The 18,726-nt window shown below is 41.1% G+C and overlaps 1 protein-coding gene across 6 annotated transcripts in view; it reads left to right on the top strand.

Annotated features, from left to right (window-relative positions):
* ABLIM1 (actin binding LIM protein 1) overlaps nt 1-18,726 on the top strand; it is a 190,758-nt gene that overhangs the window by 141,190 nt on the left and 30,842 nt on the right. For all 6 annotated transcript variants that reach the window (XM_071446245.1, XM_071446240.1, XM_071446242.1 and 3 more), the window contains exons 8-11: nt 2,726-2,784; nt 5,091-5,153; nt 11,673-11,750; nt 13,838-13,993. In XM_071446245.1, the coding sequence (XP_071302346.1) occupies nt 2,726-2,784; nt 5,091-5,153; nt 11,673-11,750; nt 13,838-13,993 (356 nt within the window). The remainder of the gene's footprint in view (nt 1-2,725; nt 2,785-5,090; nt 5,154-11,672; nt 11,751-13,837; nt 13,994-18,726) is intronic.

Raw genomic sequence — 18,726 nt, 5'->3', positions numbered from 1 at the left:
CTGAAATGCATATCCTGACTCCATCCAAATCACTGCCCCCAGGGTGCAGAATAACAGCATTCCAAGCATTTCTCTGAAACAGAAATACAACACCACAACAATAAAGCTAGAACAAAAATCACGTTGTTGATAAAATACACAAAAATAGGTGGCTTCCATCTCACTTCTAATTGTCCTCTCCCTAAAATAGGAAAGCACTGTCTTGGTATTGCTTTGTATAATGGAGAAGCCTGGCAGGATCGTGGTAGGAACTTGTATGAGAAATGTTGGGAAACTGGCAAGAGGAGAACATGGACAAACAAGCTCTCTGTCCTGGGGCTTTCTGTGTTAAGGATGATTGGAATAATGCTGGCAGAAACACTCTGGGCTTGGCACTGCTCCAACACATGAGAATGAAAAAGAAGCAGCACCAGAAACTGTCTCTTTCCCATTGACTTCCTGGTAATACATTCTTTTATGGGCTGCCCCACAAGGCTGAGCTAGGATTGCCCTTTACTTAGAGGGATGCTGATGTTGGAATAATGGTATGTGCAAAGTTTAAAGCTGAATAAATGAGCATGCTAGTTGGCGTTTGCCAGGTAAGCAAACAAACATATGTTAAGAATGGAAATAATCACAATTTGCTGAACTGTTTCCAGCAGTAAAAGAGAGGAGTGATGCAGCTTGGGAATTTGCACCCTTGCAAGCATTTCAAAACAGTTTGGTCAAATAGTATCTACAAAATGTACGTTGCTCAGAGTTCAAGATCACAAAAAATATGTACATTTAACTTCTTAAGCCTGCACCCACTGATTTGGATTTTTAATTGTCACATCTTTCAAATCTCTTACCATTTCATGGAACAAAACCCACAACCCTTAGCTAGGTTTCACCATGAAAATGACATCCAGTATCCATTCCTGTATTTCTTGTTCACTTTCAGCATTCTCACAGGGTGTCCCTAAACTGTGCCAGTTTGTTATAAATACTGCCCAAAATGCAGTGACAGCTCTCTCATTGATGGTAGGGAAAGTTTAACAGAAAAGAATCTCAGAATTGTTAAGGATGGGAAGACTCCTAAGATCAACTCCTGCCATTAATCTGACAGTGAGGAATAGGGATCATTTTTCTCAGACCCACACAGGAAGGAAGCTCAGAGCTGGATTTGAGACTTGAACTAAAATCTGAGTCTTAGTTCATCCTTGAGCAATAGGTGTCATACTCAGAGGAGTATTACTCAGGTCACTTCTTTTAACATGAACTTACAGCCTTATAACCTGAACTCTCCTCCTCCTCCTGCCTGGACAGGGCACAGCTCCCTCCTGATCCTGCAGGCTCTGCAGGGTCCTGGCTCTGAGGCTGCTGTTTGTTTGCAGAGAAGGCTCTCGGTGTCTGATGGTTTCCCTCTGCCAAAGGCACAGTTTCTTCTTCCTCAGCTTAGACTCACAGCCAGACACCTCAGACCTTGCTCCAGAGTCACAGCATTCTCTCCTCTCCTGGTGATGACTGTGCTGTGCACTGCTGGGCAGTGAAATGATCCCTGCTGCTCTTTACTTCTGCACCAAGCCATCTAAGGGCTTGTTAGAAGAAAGTTTCCAGGGGCCCTGACCCATCCTTCTCCTGTCCTCTGAGGGTGGGGTTTCCTCTGGCAGCTTTTGAGCTAATAGTCACCAGCAGGAGACCTGGGCTTGGCTCTGTTTGGCTTCTCTGTGGGCAGAGGGAAGAGGTGATGTTCCCCCCTGCAGACAGTCAGGGCTCTGGTTTGGCTTTGTGGTGACTGGAATGAAGGATGAATCTGGTTGCAGCTGCAGACAGTGTTAAAAATCAGTGTTAGTCTCTGCTCTGTTTCATCTTGGCCAATGCCTTCAGCAGCTTTCCAGCAGTGACCACAGCTTCCACTCTGTTTCAGAGGACAGCTGAAATGGGATGGAAATGCTTCTTGCCCCTGACATCACTCAGTCCTTGAGGACAGCAGGATATTCCTACTTTACAACATGAGAAAGAATCTCATATTTTGGGAAACAAACAGCAGAGGACTTGACTTTTTTAGTAGGATATAAGCTCGAATATGCAGTGTGGAAGCACCAGTGCCACACAGCAGAGCACAGGGTAGGAGTGCTGTGTGTGCCAATGGCAGGTACAGTGTGCTGGGATCCAGGGACAGGCTCTCATGTGCAGCTGTGCACCACCTGTCATCCTGGCCTCTCACCCACTGCCCTGGCTATTGCACTCTTAATTTTTTAATTTTGCTTTTCCTTTTGCATCTTGCATGAGGGAAGATGTGATCTGAGTAGTACTTTACAGTAACTGAGTATGACACCTATTTCTCAATGGACTTACAATCAGTAATTCCTTTTTAAATGCAGGGCAGTACATAAGGGGAGAACAGATCAGGTAACTGTGGCCCAGTTCCTCCAACCTGCCAGAGGAATCCTCTGTCTTTCAGTTCCTCCAGCTGGTGCTTGCTGACTCTGTTGCTGCTTGAGGCTGCTTGAGTTTTAATTAAGAATGTGTGCAAAGTGCTTTGACAGCCTCAGGGCAAAGCTGCTGTAGGTACACCAAGGATTTGAATTTTTTTTTTGTTTCCCTTGTATTTCCCATGAGCTAGACTTTAATGTGAATTACTCTCATAGTTCATACAGATTCAGCATCTGATGCAATGAAGAGATTCTCTTTAATAACTGGCTTGCAATGAGCAGAAATCACCTGCTTTGCTCTGAGTAAAGATGTGTTTGTCCTCCCTCAGGTTCCACTGTCTGGCATCCCGACTGTAAGCAATCCACTAAGTCTGAGGAGAAGCTCCGGGTAAGCTGAATTCATGGCTCACTGACACACCATGCCTTTTGCACACACAATAATTGAATGTTGTTTTTAAAAGAGTGACTTTTTCCATGTTTTTTTCGCATAGCTGTCACAACTCTGGCAGAATATACAGTGGAGGCACTTCAGAGGTATTGCTCTGATTTTTAGGCTTACCACCTTCACATACCTGTCTCAGTGCACTGCCTTAAAGATAGTGTCATTTACTGACATACAGACGTGGCCAAGTATCTAAGACACTTCATTTCATATCTCAATTGTTGTGAGAGAGACTACTAAGGAGAAGATATGAACAGGGCAAATGCTATCATATATTTTAGTGGTTTTGCACATCTGTGTAATTGCTCTATAGTTCTCCCCTGTTCTGCGTGGTTATTTGCAGCATTTAGACAAGATGAACTCTTCTTTCTTTGCCATCCAAGTAGGCCTCAACCTAAAGTGATCCTGATTTGAATGCCAAAAAGAGCCACAGTTACCCTTGGAGTTACATCAGCATATGCAGACAAACTCTCTGGGTGAAATCCTCGGTGACAATAATGCTGCACTGATAAATGCTGGAGCCTGGCTTTTTGCATGAACCAGGCAATTCTGAGCCCTTATTCACTGGTTTGTCCTCTGGACAATTTTCTGTTTTTGACGTCTCAGTTGGTTCCTTGAATTTTGCTCATTTTCCAGGATATGGATATTAGAGATTGTATATGAATAAATTGTCTTTCAGTTAAGGAAGCTAAGAGGTACTGGTATGAAGATACCTGTGACATCGTGTGGGTTGTATTCTGTGTGGGTCTCATTCACAGGAAGCCACATCCTTTAGCATTTATTCCAGTACACTGGTCTGTAAAACATCTCTCATAGAGAATTTATTATGGTCATAGGTAATGTGCAGGTAAATTGCTGTTGAGCAGAGTTTGTTAGTGTGGGCAAAAACATAACTGGCCCTAGATGGGCATGTGGTCAGGGCAGGAACCATCCAGAATTCACACATTGCTCTGTCCTGACTTTTTGTAAGAGAATGGAAAATGATGCCAGACTGGATTTTCTTCCTCATTGAACAGTTTGAATGTAAGACAGTATTTTGGCCATGCTTAAGTGTCAGAATGCTTTTGCCTTGCAGTACTTGGTTGCAGTACAATACCTCCCTTTCACTTGGACCCAGGAGTTTTATCAAAGCACTCCTGACCACACTGTGGCCCTTATTAGCCTTCTCCAGCTGACCTCATAAATCAGTTTGCTGGTTTCCATTCCCCATGGAAATGGCTGTGGTCCTCTTCAAGTATTTTCCTTTTTGTCAGTATTCTTCCCCCTCAGCTAATTTTAATTGAAGTGAGGGAAGTAAATGGATTCACTCACCTGCAAGGCATTGCCTGAGTCCTTGCAGGAAGAGGACATGGAGCTAAAGAAGGCAAATTGAGGGAGCATCTGAGCAGTGTGACAGCAGAGCTGTCCTGCAGCACCATGCTCCTGGAGGAGACCTCCTATGCAGAGGTTTAATAGGTCCTTAAAAGGCATTGATGAATGCACCATACTGAAGCTGACTGAGATGCACCATTTTTAGTTTCTGTGGTACATCAGAGATTGTCTGCTCTGGTGCAAAGTCAGAACCTTATTCTGATATCAGCTGGAGTTCACTTTGATGACTTTGACACGTGCTTCATCCTGTTGACCCAAATGAAGGCAGTAGCAAACAGGTAGGTACAGAAACAAACAAAACTGGGAGTACTATGTGCTATTTGAGCATGTGAGCACTGAACTGGGATATGTACTTTGATTGAATTTTAGTTTTTTATTCAGGGTCAGGCCTAGATTTTCTGGTGGTTCTGCAAAAAGCCAGTGCCATTGCCTATTTGCTTGCTGGGTTTCCTTTCCCTGTAGAACAAAACAAAACAAAAACCCTTTTATCACTGAAGTAACTTCAGAAGTTTTCAGCAAGTTCTGTTTTCTCTCAGTAACTGAATTGTGACATAAACTAATCAGCATTTGAGCTGGTGAAGATCTGAGAGGGAGTTCATAAAAGCAATGGTTGCTTTAGATCTTTTCCCCACGGATATTTGTGGAAGTTTGCAAAGACAAAACAAGCAGAAAACAAAGCAACCATATGCATGTTACAAAAATATATAGTTTGGTGTTTATTTACAACTGTCTGGCTGTTATGATTCTGCAGCAGTCAGTAAGTAACAGAAACTATAACACAAGCAGATGATGAAAACTTGATTAAAAAAAAGAGCTTAACCACTGAACTGGGGAAACTGCTTTCCTTTTCACTCATTTTTCCCTTTTGTGTTCCATGACAGCATTCCTCATCTGAGTTCTTTTATCCAAAGAGTCTGGTTCTGCGCAGGCCACGCTCTGCAGAGGTTTGCTGTTGTGTTTTCATAGTGTTGATAATGATCTTCTTTACTGAGAAGATTCCTCATTACTGTCATTTGCTGCGCTTGCTACTACTCCTGCCACACAGCTTTCCTGCTATCACTTGCCACCATGGGCACTGACGCTGTATTTTGCATCACTTGTTTCAGTGTTGCTTGTTAATTCTCACATTTTTTTATTTTGTTTAATGAAATGCTTACAATTAACTTTTTTTATTTTAGATTCAGATGAGCTTTTGGGGTCTGTAGTATTGGTCTTCCAGTATTTCCGAAAGTTTTCCTTCTGAAACAAAAAATTAGAGTGTAAATATGAAGCAAGTGAAAATGGTGAAAAATATCTGACTTTAAAGCAATGGTTTAAAGGAAATAGTTTTCCATGAATGATGACTTATGTTTTTAGGGAAAAAAAGACATCAGTTAGGTTGCTTCCTTTTTTTATATATATTGACCAACTACCCATGAATAGTTGAGAAAATGCTTACAAAACCCCAGGATTGGATATATTCTGTGTGCTGCCTGAGAGCATTTCTCTCTGAGTTGTCACATCTGAGTTGCAAGGTCCTCTCTGTCCTCCTGATTCTGGAGTAGCTGTCTACTTTCAGATTTTACTGAGTTTGCTTTGCACCTACAAACACCATCCAATTCCATTTCTTCTCCCTCAGGGCAGTGTTTATTTGTGGGCTGTGTCTGCTGTGGGGTGTGTGGCTGTGTGGTGCAGGTGCACCTGAGGTAGTTTTCAGCTGGTGATGGAGTCAGAGCGCACTGTGCAGAGCTGGTGCAGGCAGAGTCCATGCCCCTGGGTTTCCTTGGCGTTGGTTTGTGCACCTCTCACATCTCTCATGGCAGAGTAGATGTAGTTGGACAGTGGAATTCAGTTCTGTGATTCAGTGGGGGTTAATGCAAACCCTCTACCCTTTGTCTTGCACAGTGGTTTAGTTACCTAACTACTACTGAACACCTCTCCCTGTTCGCAGATCTGTGTATCAAGAAGATGCAGCATAAAGATGTGTTATCAGTGTTCCTAAGGAGGGCAGTGTCTCTTTGGTCCTAACCTTTATGGAATAAAATCTTGGAGTCTGAGAACAGCAAACTGTGGGACCATTTCACTCATCTTTTAGGCCAGTGTAGTGACTTTTTGCATTTGGCTTAGTGCACACAATTCTGAGTTTCCAGTGTTGAACTCCAAGAGCCTCAGGATTAAAAATCCAAATCCTATTCAATGTATTAGAAAAATATGGAAGGCAAAATAGGAGCAGCCCATGTTAAAATACAGGTGTGTTTTCCTTCTTGCTTTGTAGACTGTGTAGGATACAAATAACTTGGGATCAGATGAATATCCTCTTGTGTAAATTTGGTCAGTATTAAATTCTGTTTAGATTTACATGGTGATTCTACAAAATGTAACTCAAGGCAGATTTTGGCTTCAAGTCTTTTTCTACAGAGTAGACACAAATGTACTGTCAGTGCCGTTGTTATAAAAGTGGGCTAAAGGCTTGAATCTACATAAAAATTTTATTTAGAAAATGGTAGGGTGAAATCCACTGAATTCTCTGAAAGCTTGTGTTGAATTCAGTATGTTTTGGACTTCCAACTTTATTTTCTTGTTCTTCCCACTTAACTTACTCTTGATGAAGGCTGAGTTTGCATGAGTAGTATTGTAGAAATTTTTTTGGTACCAACATACCTTCAGTGATTACATGCTGAAAATTCATTCTCCCTTCTGGCCTTTATGTCCAGAAAGGAAAGAAAAATTAGTCATAACCTATTAATATCTGTGTCTGTGTGAGTTTGAACTAAACCTGTTCACTAGTTTTGTCTTGATGCATATTTAGTGTAGAGAAATAAAGAATGCATGCATTTGAAGGAAACTCTTGTAAGAAGAAGGGTACAGTTAAACCAGCAGAGAGGCACAAAGAATGCTGTCATTGAGGGACTTTGTTGGTCTTGCACAGCCATTGAAAATTACAGAAATCCATAGGAAATCCATATTTTATGAGCCCTGGTTCCAAATCCTAATCAACTGTAAAATCTTGCAATTGACAGAGCAGGTAGACAGTGTAAAAAGTGTTGTACTGAGAAAGTCAAATCCCTTACTGTTGCTGAGTCTGCTCAGGACAAGAAATTCCATCCTAATCTTCTATTTATTTAAAATATGCTTTACTTGAAGTAGTTTCTGAGGTTTAGAGAATTTGCTTAAGCTGTAATGTTAAATGTTATTAAGTGAAAACATATTCATTCTTCTGCAGCTATTATCACCGCCTTGCATAATGAACTCTATCAAAAAATTAAGGCAGGTACTGTAAATGGTGACGATGCCTTTGTAAAAGCATAGTGCATCCATTTGGCCAGATGTTCTTGGGATCAGTTTTGATCTGGTTGCCTGCACCTGTAAGTCTTTACAGAGCATGATGCTGAACATCTGTACTTGAGAATGCCAGAGCCACCACATTGTAGCAGCACCTGGATGATGTGAATGGCTCTAGTGGGGATTTTTTTTTTTTAAGAAGTTATTTATTTAGATGATGTACTGTGCATGATGACATAGCAAACAGGGGTAAATGCAGATGAACATCTTAAGCTTTGTAGTCTAATACTGAAATATCAAGTTAATCAGTTTGGGGCATCTGCATGGGTGACCTGATAATTGAGCACTCAATTCACGGTGAACCTTAGAGGATGAGCATGGCAGTTGGTATTCTCTCTATCTGTCTGCAAATGAAACTGGTAAGGAACTTCTGTGTTGAAGGTAAATGCATGGAATGAAGAACAAAAACAAAAATAAGAAGTCTCTGATAAAGTGGGAAATACTGAGAAATTTTGCAAATACATTAGATGCTTTGTGATCTGTTTTTTCTTTTGGCTCCTTTAATGACATGCATGAATTTTTCTTGACTTAATTTTTAAAATTTTTTTTTCATATACTTCATAGACTTTCTGTATTTGGTACAGACATCCTATATTGATATATTTACTACTGTTACGTCCATTTGTGTGGAAGAGGAAAGGAAAAAAAAGATGACTCTCCTACTCTCAGAAAATGTGGAGAAGCCATGTATCACCAGAAAAGAAAAAGAAGATTAGCTCTTCATAGAAATTTCCTTTCAATTTCTCTACACAAAGGTGGCTTTATAAAAGGCTGTATTTTAATCCTTCAAGGAAAAGAACAATCATATAAAAATGTTTCATATCTCTTTGTAGAAGAAGTAAGGCAGCTTAACTTGTTTGGTTGCTGGGAGTGTAGAACAAGTATCATAGGACTATTGTGGTGGAAGTAAATACCTCTAAATTATTGCATTCACATTAAAGATTGTGTCCTTTTTCTTCCCCTGTTTTCTTTGAATTACGTGTGAAAGAGATGCACTCATGTTATCTCCAAATCTCCATCGTTAAAGGTTACATCAGGGCCAGCCCCATTCCTGTTTTAGCTGAGCTCTGATCAGCTCCCCTCCAGGATGGAATTTACACCCCAGTGCAGTTACATCAATAGAGAACTTGACCTCCAGAGTGTCTCTTGCCACCCGTGTAAGACACAGAGTCACAATGGTGTTACACAGGGTCAGGGATCAAAGTGTAACATTCAGTCTAATAAAAGCCACATCAGGTCACAGATTTTCCAACAGGAGCTTTTATGGGCCTCTTAGGAGAGGGGCCAACCATAGCAACTACAAGTGTGCCAGAGGAGCAGCTTATATCAAGGATTCTTTGGTGTATGTTTGTTAAAGCAAGCAGCATAATTGTTTTTAAGTGCAATGCAATTGTCTTTAGGGGGAAGTGCAAAGCTGTGAAGGATTCAAGACCATATGGGAAGTAGCAGGGTAGGAAAGAGCCATCTGTGATGGAAACAGCCTGTGTAACTCAAAATAAGAAATAGGGCAAAGTGGGGCAGGAGAGGTGAGAGTAGAGGTACGAGTCCTTTTTCATGCACTGTCTTCAAGGGTATGTTTAGAAATAAGCAAGGAACAAGTCTGGAAGCTGCTGGAGGAGCTCAGAGTTGCAGATCTGCTTGGATTCAGCTCCTCAGGACAGGAGCAGAGTGTGCTCAGGCCGTGGCTGGCAGCAGGATGTCCTGATCAGGCAGTGGGGAGCTTTGCAATAGGCAGAAGGTAAAATTGATGTACACAGAAAGAATCACAGAAAATAGAAAACTGGTTTAAAGGGTGTCATTCCTGGCTCATGGCCTTGTTAATGGGATGGTGAAGAGGAACTTGGAACAGAAACACAGTGAGGAAATGAAGAACAGGTGCTACAACTTGCAAGTCCATCTGACAATTCCTCTTGTACTCCAGGGTTAAGAGCACCTAAGAAATTTATTATCAGGATATGGCTGGATCTATTGAAAGTGTCTAACTTTATTTAGTAAATTCACTGAAGTGATAAACGCAAGAGAATTTCCCTCAAACAAAAAGGTTTTTAGCAGTGACACTAAGAGATGGAACTAAGGAGCTGCAGTGAGGACTGAGAATTTCTTGTTTTTGAGGCAATTATAAAAGATCCAAAGGGCCTGCCAAATGGGAATAAGCCATAACTGCCTCTAACACTTGTTTTCCTACAACAGGGAAAACTGAGCAGACAAAACACTCAAAGTATGTCTGCCAAAAGCCAAAGGTAACAGAGACACCCCTAAAAGTACCTCAAGTACTTAATACTGTTCCCTATGTTGTAATGAAAACAATTGTTTTCCATAGTAACTGCAGCAACATGTTACATGTGTTCCACTCAAACAGAGTGAAATGGAAGAATGGAAGGGGGAATAAAGTGTTTCTCAACAGCAACCAGATTTTCCAGCTCAATTCTTGTAACATTTCCATGAAACAAGTGCTTGTTGTTGGGTTTATTGGTTTGGGAGGAGCTTAAGGGCAGATGAGAAAATTCTGTTCCCTTTTGAGATGTAGGAATTTTCAGCCTCAGAGAGAAAAGAAAAGAAACGTGTAAAGGTCCAGCTGAGAAAGTGTTCTCAAACATGCTCTGGAGAGGATTTGTGACTTTGTCGGTCCACAGATACATCTGCTCTCTGTTTGATCTGAATCTTAGGTTTTTTGGTGGAACATATTCAAAGCCTTTTGTTTCTCTAACTCTCCCAGAATGTGGTGACTTAATTTTCAGAAATGAAGTCAGAGAAAGCCTGCTGTATAATCCATGACTAGTCTTCAGCACTTTGTATACAGATGGTTCCAATAGCTTCTCTGGCTTTGAAATTAAAAGTAGAAAGTCTCTGGGGTCAGTTGAACGTTCCTTCAGGAAATGTATGCTGAGAGGTAAGATAGATCCAGTAGCCTTTTTGTGTTCATCCAGTATTTCCTATGAAATAATGAGCCAGGCTGTCAAGCCTTGTTTCTCTTCAGGTGTGCCTGAAGGTCCCTTAGTCCAGAGGGCCTAATGTCACAAGCTGATGAGATAAGGACTGTTTTCCAAGCTGATGAGATAAGGACTGTTTTCCAGGATTTAATTTTAAGTGACTTTAAGGTATCCCACTGCACTGGTGTCATCAGAGTCTTGTGCTGACACAAAGTTTTGTGATGGGATTTGGTTCTTCGCAGTCATGTTAGGGAGCAAAAATTGTTGATGGTTTCTCAGTTTTAGTTAGGATGTGGTTGACTTGACTGCCTTTGTGTAAGTGCTGTGTGCCAAGTTTAGGAGTAATCATCACAGTAACCAGGGAGACTTTTGATCAAATAGAATACTTTGCAAATGCATCAGGTTTTCAGGATCCCCACAGGTCATCAGTTGTTTTCTCTCCTCTCACAGAACTTCCCCCAGGGCATCAGCATCTGTTTAGTCCTGAAAAAGTGTTGGAAAATCTACTAAATATAGCAGCACTGGCTCTGTAGGGATGAGAGTGTTCCCATGAGTTTCAGTTTGCAGGACATTGTCTTTAAACATCATGACTTTTGCAGTATGGGGAATCATGACACTGCAACCAACATTTGACTTCCCTGCTGCATCTTGGCTGTGCTGCAGATGTAGGGAACAGCTCCAAGCAAAGGACTTCAGGTCCTTTTACTTAGGAAGGCTGAATTCAGTTCTGCTGATGTCATTCCTAATGGAAGTCCAGGGATTGAACAGCTGGAAAGAGATTACATGTGTGCTGTGCCCCTCACAACAGTTTTGTCTGCTGGACTGCTGATCCCTGCAGTGGTTTGTGAACTAACCTGTTGCTAAAATGACCAGCAGGACTGTCCTGGATGGTTCTTTGTATGGCTCCTACAGTGTCTCTGCAGGTGTTGTTTGATTTTGTTCATTATTGTTGTCAGTCTGGTCTTTTACACTGTATGATTTAGAAAACCTCTTCCCCTCTCACACCACTCCTTCCCCTACCCAAAAAAAAAAAAAAAATAAAACCAAACCCCACTTGCCTCACAAGATTGTGGAATTTGCCAGAATGCTTGCATTTGTGTTGACATTTTTCTTAAATTCGGTTATTTTCAAGATATATGCAGATTTCTTCACTCAAAGTTGCCAACATTAATGGCTTCAGATTGCTCTCAAAAGTTCCCTTTTGTTTTTCAGCCTACAAGAACATCATCAGAAAGCATTTATTCCAGACCAGGTTCCAGTATACCTGGCTCTCCAGGCCACACTATCTATGTAAGTATTCCTGCTGATGAATAAGCTGCTGAGCCTTTGCTTGCACATGAGCTACTCATGCTGAAATAAATCACTTTTATACTGATGCTTTATTTTAGTGCTTAAATTGTTAAAACCTTCACCATGTAGCCTTTATAGCTGCAGGGTTTCAAGAGCAGGGTAGGCCTTTTCCAGGTCACATTTCTCTTGGAAAGGTACAGTAAATCTTTGGATGTCACTTCGTGGTGTGAAGAGGGATAGAGGACAGAGGGGTCATTTGACTTTGTAAGGATTTTGTGAGGAGATCTGTGCACTTTGATACACAATTTTTGTGAGGTCTGCTCTCTGCACCCGGGACATGTGGGGAGCAGGGTCAGCTACGCTGAAAGAAACCAATCTGATCCAAGACCTTCCAGGTCAGAAATCAGATTTTTCAGTTGTGAAAGGAAAGGTGGTTTTAATTTAGGAAAAAAAAATGCTATTAAGCAGAATGCTAAATCACTGATTTTATCAATAACCTTGAGATTATAAAGATGAAAATGTAGGGTAAAATCCAGAAATTAGGCAGTTACATTTATAATAATGCAGAAAACAAGGTCCAAAATTAAAAATCTCACGTCCTGAGTTAAACTCTAGTTCTATGCATTTCAACAACCACAAAAATAAGCTGATATATGAAAAGTGTTTACACTGCATATATCAAAAGACAAAGCATGTCCTGGAGAACTGCCATTATGTGGGTAATATCAACTTCATAATCTGTTGCTTATGAAAATAAATTGTTGCTCAAAATCACTGTCTGTGGAGCAACATGGCAGCCTAGATCAAGGTCTACAAAAGTATCTTTAATAATTTATATTGGATTAAGAGTATCCAGACATATTTGCACCTCATTAACAAACTGGTAAAAATCTTACAGAAATAACATATATTGATATACCTAAATATTTTAAGGATTAAAATGGTTTAAGGTATTTTTTAATATCTGGTAATTAAAAGCTAAACAGATTTGAGTCTGTTTGTAGAGAGTGAATGTCCCAAATATTTTAAACCTTGCTTCTCTAGTAAGAAAGGTTTTGTTTCTAGTTTAAGGCATTGCTAAAGAACCACCAAGACCAGTGGTTGTTAAAGAGCTTGTGAAATGCATATTAATCTCTAATTACTAGGTGCTAGGACTGAGAAAGAGCAGAAGTGAATGTGAGTTTCCTCATGCAGTCTACTATGAATAAAGTATCTTTTAGAAGTGTTGAAAAACAATTTGAATATATTTCAGTTTTAGTCATAAATGTATTTCTCTAAGGTAGATAAAAATGATGATTTATTTAAAGTCTTTCTGTAAGTAAAGAAATATATTAGTTATCTAAACTAAATGTAAGGCCTCTTTCTGTCTCCCTGTAATGGGTGCAGCTGACTTGGGAATTTATGTCCTACTTCTACTTTTTTAACTAGTCAAGATCTCCTTGCAGTCTTAGTGAAAAAAAAAAAAATAGTCCATGCTTGCACTATGTGGTTGGTAAGGAGTGGATGCTTTAGTCAGAAGCTTGGGCATAGGATGAGTGATGAATGCAATGTAATTATTTTATCTGGTAGTTTGGATACCCAGTCCTGACAGTCTCCTTGTCTTTTTATTTCCTTCCAATAAGTTCTGTTTCCTCTTGTGTGCACAGTTATAAATTGAGTATCTGTCTGTGGTCTTCAGCATGAAATCCTTTTGTAATCTCTGTATTCTGCAAACTAAATTGATGTTATCACCCATTTTGCATATGGGAAAACAAGAGCAGAAAGGTGAAAATACTTGCCTGAGGCCACAAAATGAGTCATTGGCAGAGCTGAAGTTTCCAGCTCACTACCGGGGATAAAAAAACTTTTGTAACTAGATCTATATGTGCCATGTTCTTTCTTCCCTAAGAGAAGAGAAAACACTGTGAGCTGCTGCAGAGGAGGCCTGCTGGAGAAGAACAAGAAGCATTCACTCCAGATGTAGGGTGCCAAAAAGGGGTTTCCATAGCAACAGTGTGACAACAAATACACAAAATCATGAATTGTGTATAGCAGAAATTGCCAGTGTATTTGTGTAAGTTAATTTATCTTCTGTCTTTGACCTTTAGGCAAAAGTAGACAATGAAATCCTTGATTACAAGGATTTAGCAGCCATTCCCAAAGTCAAGGCCATTTATGACATTGAACGTCCAGACCTAATTACTTATGAGCCATTCTACACCTCCGCCTACGAGGACAGACAGGAGAGACAGAGTCTTGGAGAGGTAATGACCCATTACCAGCACCTCATTCTGCTGTGCACTGCATCCAGAGCCTGCTTTGCTTCCCATGGGCACTGCTGGAGGTGGCTGCTGCTGCTCACACTGCTTTGTGTCTGTCTCATCTGGGGTACGGGGAGCGCTCACGGTGCTGCCTCACGTGTGGGGCTGCAGGGTTAGACACACCTACATCAGCACGGGGCAGCTCTGCACGCTGTCCCTGTGTGCCTCCTGATGACTCCCATGGGTATCTAATCTTTGGGAATGGCAAGGCACGTGGGGCAAAAGCCAGTGTGCTGTTGTGCCTCCTCATGACTCCCAGGGGTATCTAATCTTTGGGAATGGCAAGGCATGTGGGGCAAAAGCCAGTGTGCTGTTGTGCTGTGGAGCACCAATATTCACAGGAGGATAGGAGGAATACCGTGATATTCTATGGACTAGGAGAGCAGGATACTTATCTCACAGAAATATATATCACCAGAGCACTTTGCCAGACATACTGGATAAAATTGTGTCAGGATGAAGTGCTCTTCCACCTGGGAAAGCAGGTTAATTGTGTTATACAAATACCTTCTTCACGTTTTGACCTGCTGACATTTATTAAGGGTTCTTGTATCACACAGCAATAAGAAAAAGCTATGTCATTTATTCTTCTAAACTTGTATGTGAAGGTGTCTTTCAGATTGGTGGTCCCCAGTTTTCTCAGGTGAATTTCCATAGCTGCAAATACTATTTACATTATTCCAGTGCAGTCTGTGGAGCAGGCTTTGTGATGTAATACCACCTGTCTGTGAATCAGACTTCCTGAACGCAAATCTAAATGGACGTGGAAATGGATTTACTGCTGCAATCTCAGTGACCTTACTGACTGTAACTGAATTGAGTATGAAGATAAGTTGAAGAAAGAATTACAGTAAATCATTCAGGCACCAGTGGTCTGTAGATCACCAGCTCAGTGTGACTAATGATCTGTTTTCTTATCAGTGTTCTGCCCACCAGCAGGTCAGAACTACATCAGTTTTTCTCCTTTGTTCTTAAATGTTTTATAGAGCTAGTTTTTCAAATCATGAATTGGAAATTCAGCTCAGGAATGAAATAAGAGATTAACAGGTTAGAACATTACAGAATTTCTCCCCTCCAATTTATGTTGGTAGTGAATCCAGCTGGCATCTGGTTCAAAACCACAGTGAGACGCATTGGTGACCTCTGACCAGTTCCAACAGGCCTGACCCGTTCCACAAAACCTGCTACAAACACGTCTCTTGTTAGTCACATGGGGGGAATGAATCTCACCAGAGAAGGGGAACTGCATGTTAATCCTTAAAGGGGAGCTTCTTACTGACAAAGCAGTATGTTGGAAGCTGATAAAGCACTATGGTGTAAGTTGTCTGCTTTTATGCTTGTTCTGAGAATAAGCAAAAGCCCTTGGGGTTTTCTTACATCATATTTTCACCAGCATTAAATTCAGTTAATTTCTAGTGAGTACAGAAATTTGTTCTGGAAACAAAAGGAGCTCTCACCTTCTTTTCAGAAGACCTTGGGTCTTCACCCAATGCCGCTGCTGACTTCTGTCACCTTGGGCAAGTTACCTCACCTCTTTGTATCTGTTTCTCATCCCTTCCCTTGCCCTAATGAGAACACAAGCCCATTGGGGTGGAGTGATCCCTTACCCTGTGTTTGTGTTGTGGTAATCGAGTGACAGCAGTCTTGGTACAACGTATATCAGTCCCCATCATCTTTAAAAAGCAAAGAAGGCGACATGTTCAGTTGTGCAGTGATTTATCCTGCATTCTCTTTGCAAAGGGTGTGGATGTGGTGGTGTTTAATAAAAGGGGACCCTCTGTTTATGCATGAAGAACGAGAAATGCTCCTCACTGTGGTGGTGTTTGCGGGTCCCCAGGACGAGGGAAGAGATGAGAATCTTGACTACATGTTTCAGAAGGCTGATTTATTATTTTATGAAATACATTATATTAAAAGAAAATGATACATTAGCACTATACTAAAGAAAGAGAAAGGAGACATCAGAAAGCTAGAAAGAAATGACTTTTGTGACTGACCAGGGTCCCAACACAGCTGGACCTGTGCTTGGCCATTAATTAAAAACAATCCACATGAGACCAGTCAAAGATGCACCTGCCACATTCCACAGCTGCAGATAATTATTGTTTACATTTCGTTTCTGAGGCCTCTCAGCTTCTCAGGAGAAAAATCCTAGCAAAGGATTTTTCAGAAAATATGTCTGTGACACCTCACCGTGATTTAAAAAGGAAAAAAAAAAAATCAGTCTCAGAAAAGAGAGATTTTTGGCTGTACAAGGGAAGATGCACAGAGATGGACACGAACCGTAATTCTAGGGAATAGGCTGCCAGCAAACGATAGATTTTGGGCACAGAAAGCGAGAAAACAGCGTGGCAGTGAGCAGGGCCGGCTGGGGCTGTGCTCCTGGAGCAGGGCCGAGCAGAGCAGAGCAGGGAAGGGCCGGGCCGGGCCGGGCCGGGCCGGGCGGGTTCCCGGCCTCCAGCCCTCCCTCACTCACTCCCTCCCTCACTCCCTCCCTCACTCCCTCACTCCCTCATCCCGCGCTGTCCCGGCGCCCTCTCGCGGGGAGCGCGGGCTGGCTCCGCCTGTCATCGCCCTCGGAAACACAAACCAGATCGGAAATTGTTTCATTAAATTAATTAATTAAAGTTCCCAGAAACTGCCAGGTATTCAGGTTCTTCGGGACCTGTCACTCCTGCCTTGCAAGCGGCAGCCTGGTGAGCACTGAGGCTGTTGTCAGCTCCCGCTTTTGTTGGGTATATATTGAGAAGCAGCACTTTATGTCCTTTATTTCAAGTATTCTGTTTGTTGAAAGCACTAAATGCTCTGAAACACCTTTCACTAAACAAGCAGACATGAAATGAAAAAAGGATTTTTTCTAACATGATAGATGCTTCCAAATGGAGCAGGAATCCCACCTGTAGTTCAGTTAAAAGACAGCTAAAATAGATCAGTGTGACATGCAGAATGACACCTGTAAAAGTTGGCAGAAATTTCCCAGACGACAAAATTACTCGTGAGGCTTCAGGTACTAGAGGAGACTCTGAGATCACAAAGGAATAGAGAATTGAGACTGTTGCCGTAGAAAATTTTATATAAGTTTGGTCAGAACAAGTCCTATTTCTCTTCCCCTTCTCTTTCCCCTTCTTCCTTTTCTGGAGCCATCATGGTATTTCCACTGGCCTGCTGTTCTGGGATGGAGCTGCTTTTCTCACTCACCTGTACAGTATGTTTCAAACTGATCACAGTGTGGCCTTCTGTGATAGACCAGGTTTTGAAAGACCTGGAGAAACAAACATTCCTTGGCAGCCTCCACGTTTGAGATCTGACAGTTCACCTGTGCATGATGAAACAGCAACTTGGTTGCAGAGTGAGCTTCCATTTCCCAAAAAGCCATGAGACAATGTCAGCTAGTGATGGAGTAAAAATACATGAAAGGAAAAATACCTGTATTCAGCATGCTACTTTCTGGGCTGCCTTCCCAGTCTTAGATTCCTGTGACTACTTTTTACTGTAGCCATTACCTCAGCATCCAGGTAACCCTAGCAGATGATAGAAATTCATTTATTTAGAGTAACACATGAATTGCTAGCAGAAAAATGTGAGAATGCACCTCACAACATGTGCTTTTTTCATTCATATTGAAAGTTTTAGGTTATCTCTCAGTTTTTGTAGAGGATGTTTTTCCAAAGCAAGGAGGAAGGTGGAGCAAAGTTTTTACAGCTGCTGCTGTTAGATGATAGGAATTAGGAAAATATGAATATAAAATATTTTCAAGACTTTGATGGAAAGTAGCAAAAACAGTTTCTAACAGCTTTATGGAAATTTGCTGAAAATGAGATGTCCTGTATCCAATAACAAACGTTGCTCCTTTGTTTGGATACTTAGCATTCCCAGTGTCACTAGCTCCATGAGAGTGAATGATCTCTCAATCCAAAGTTTATGGATATCTACCAGCTGGATATTTATTACCAGAAACTCTGCATACATTTTACACTACTGCTGTTGTACATTACATGGACCAGAATCAGCTGTTTTGCTTCTCAGATATTATCTCAATAGCTATATCATTCTATAATTGTGGTCTTATTTAAAAGCATAATCTCTTGCCCAGTTTACTATGACAAATAGTTTTGTGCACAAAGGAAATAATTAAATCCTGATCTCCCAGCTTCAGATTGCCTGGTGGTTGAAGAGCACATAACTGGTAATTACACATAGCCTTTATTCTTGTTTGTACCAGCAGCATATGCATAATCATATGTTTCTTCTAAAGGCATTTCTTGCCTCAGTTTCCCTGTGTGTTACAGAAACTTTTCATAATATTGTGCATATTTCTGCCCACTGGCCTTTGTGCAGTTCTTTCAATACACATGCTTGTAATTCCTGTCTGTTCTCCTTACATAACCATGGAGCAACACAGAGATTCAAAGGAGGTCATATCAAAGAAATGTTGATGACAACTACGTGCTCCTTTGAATGGGTATGAAATGTAAGGCCTTGGGGAGAAGCACATTTTTGCCAGAGTGTGTGTGTTGGAGGGAAAACATGCTTCATCCTAAAAGATATTCTGAGTTTTCATTTCCATGCAAAGCTCTGAGTTAAGTTTATTTATTTTCGATTTCCATTTTAAAGTTTTCTTCATGACAGGCATGGTTGTTAAATTAATAACTCTTTCTGATTTTGATCTTTACAGC

This window comes from Agelaius tricolor, unplaced genomic scaffold (assembly GCF_023055355.1).
Source record: "Agelaius tricolor isolate 1412-34295 unplaced genomic scaffold, bAgeTri1.0.p SCAF_22, whole genome shotgun sequence".
Taxonomy (NCBI): Eukaryota; Metazoa; Chordata; class Aves; order Passeriformes; family Icteridae; genus Agelaius; species Agelaius tricolor.
This window is presented reverse-complemented; position numbering and strand designations above follow the sequence as displayed.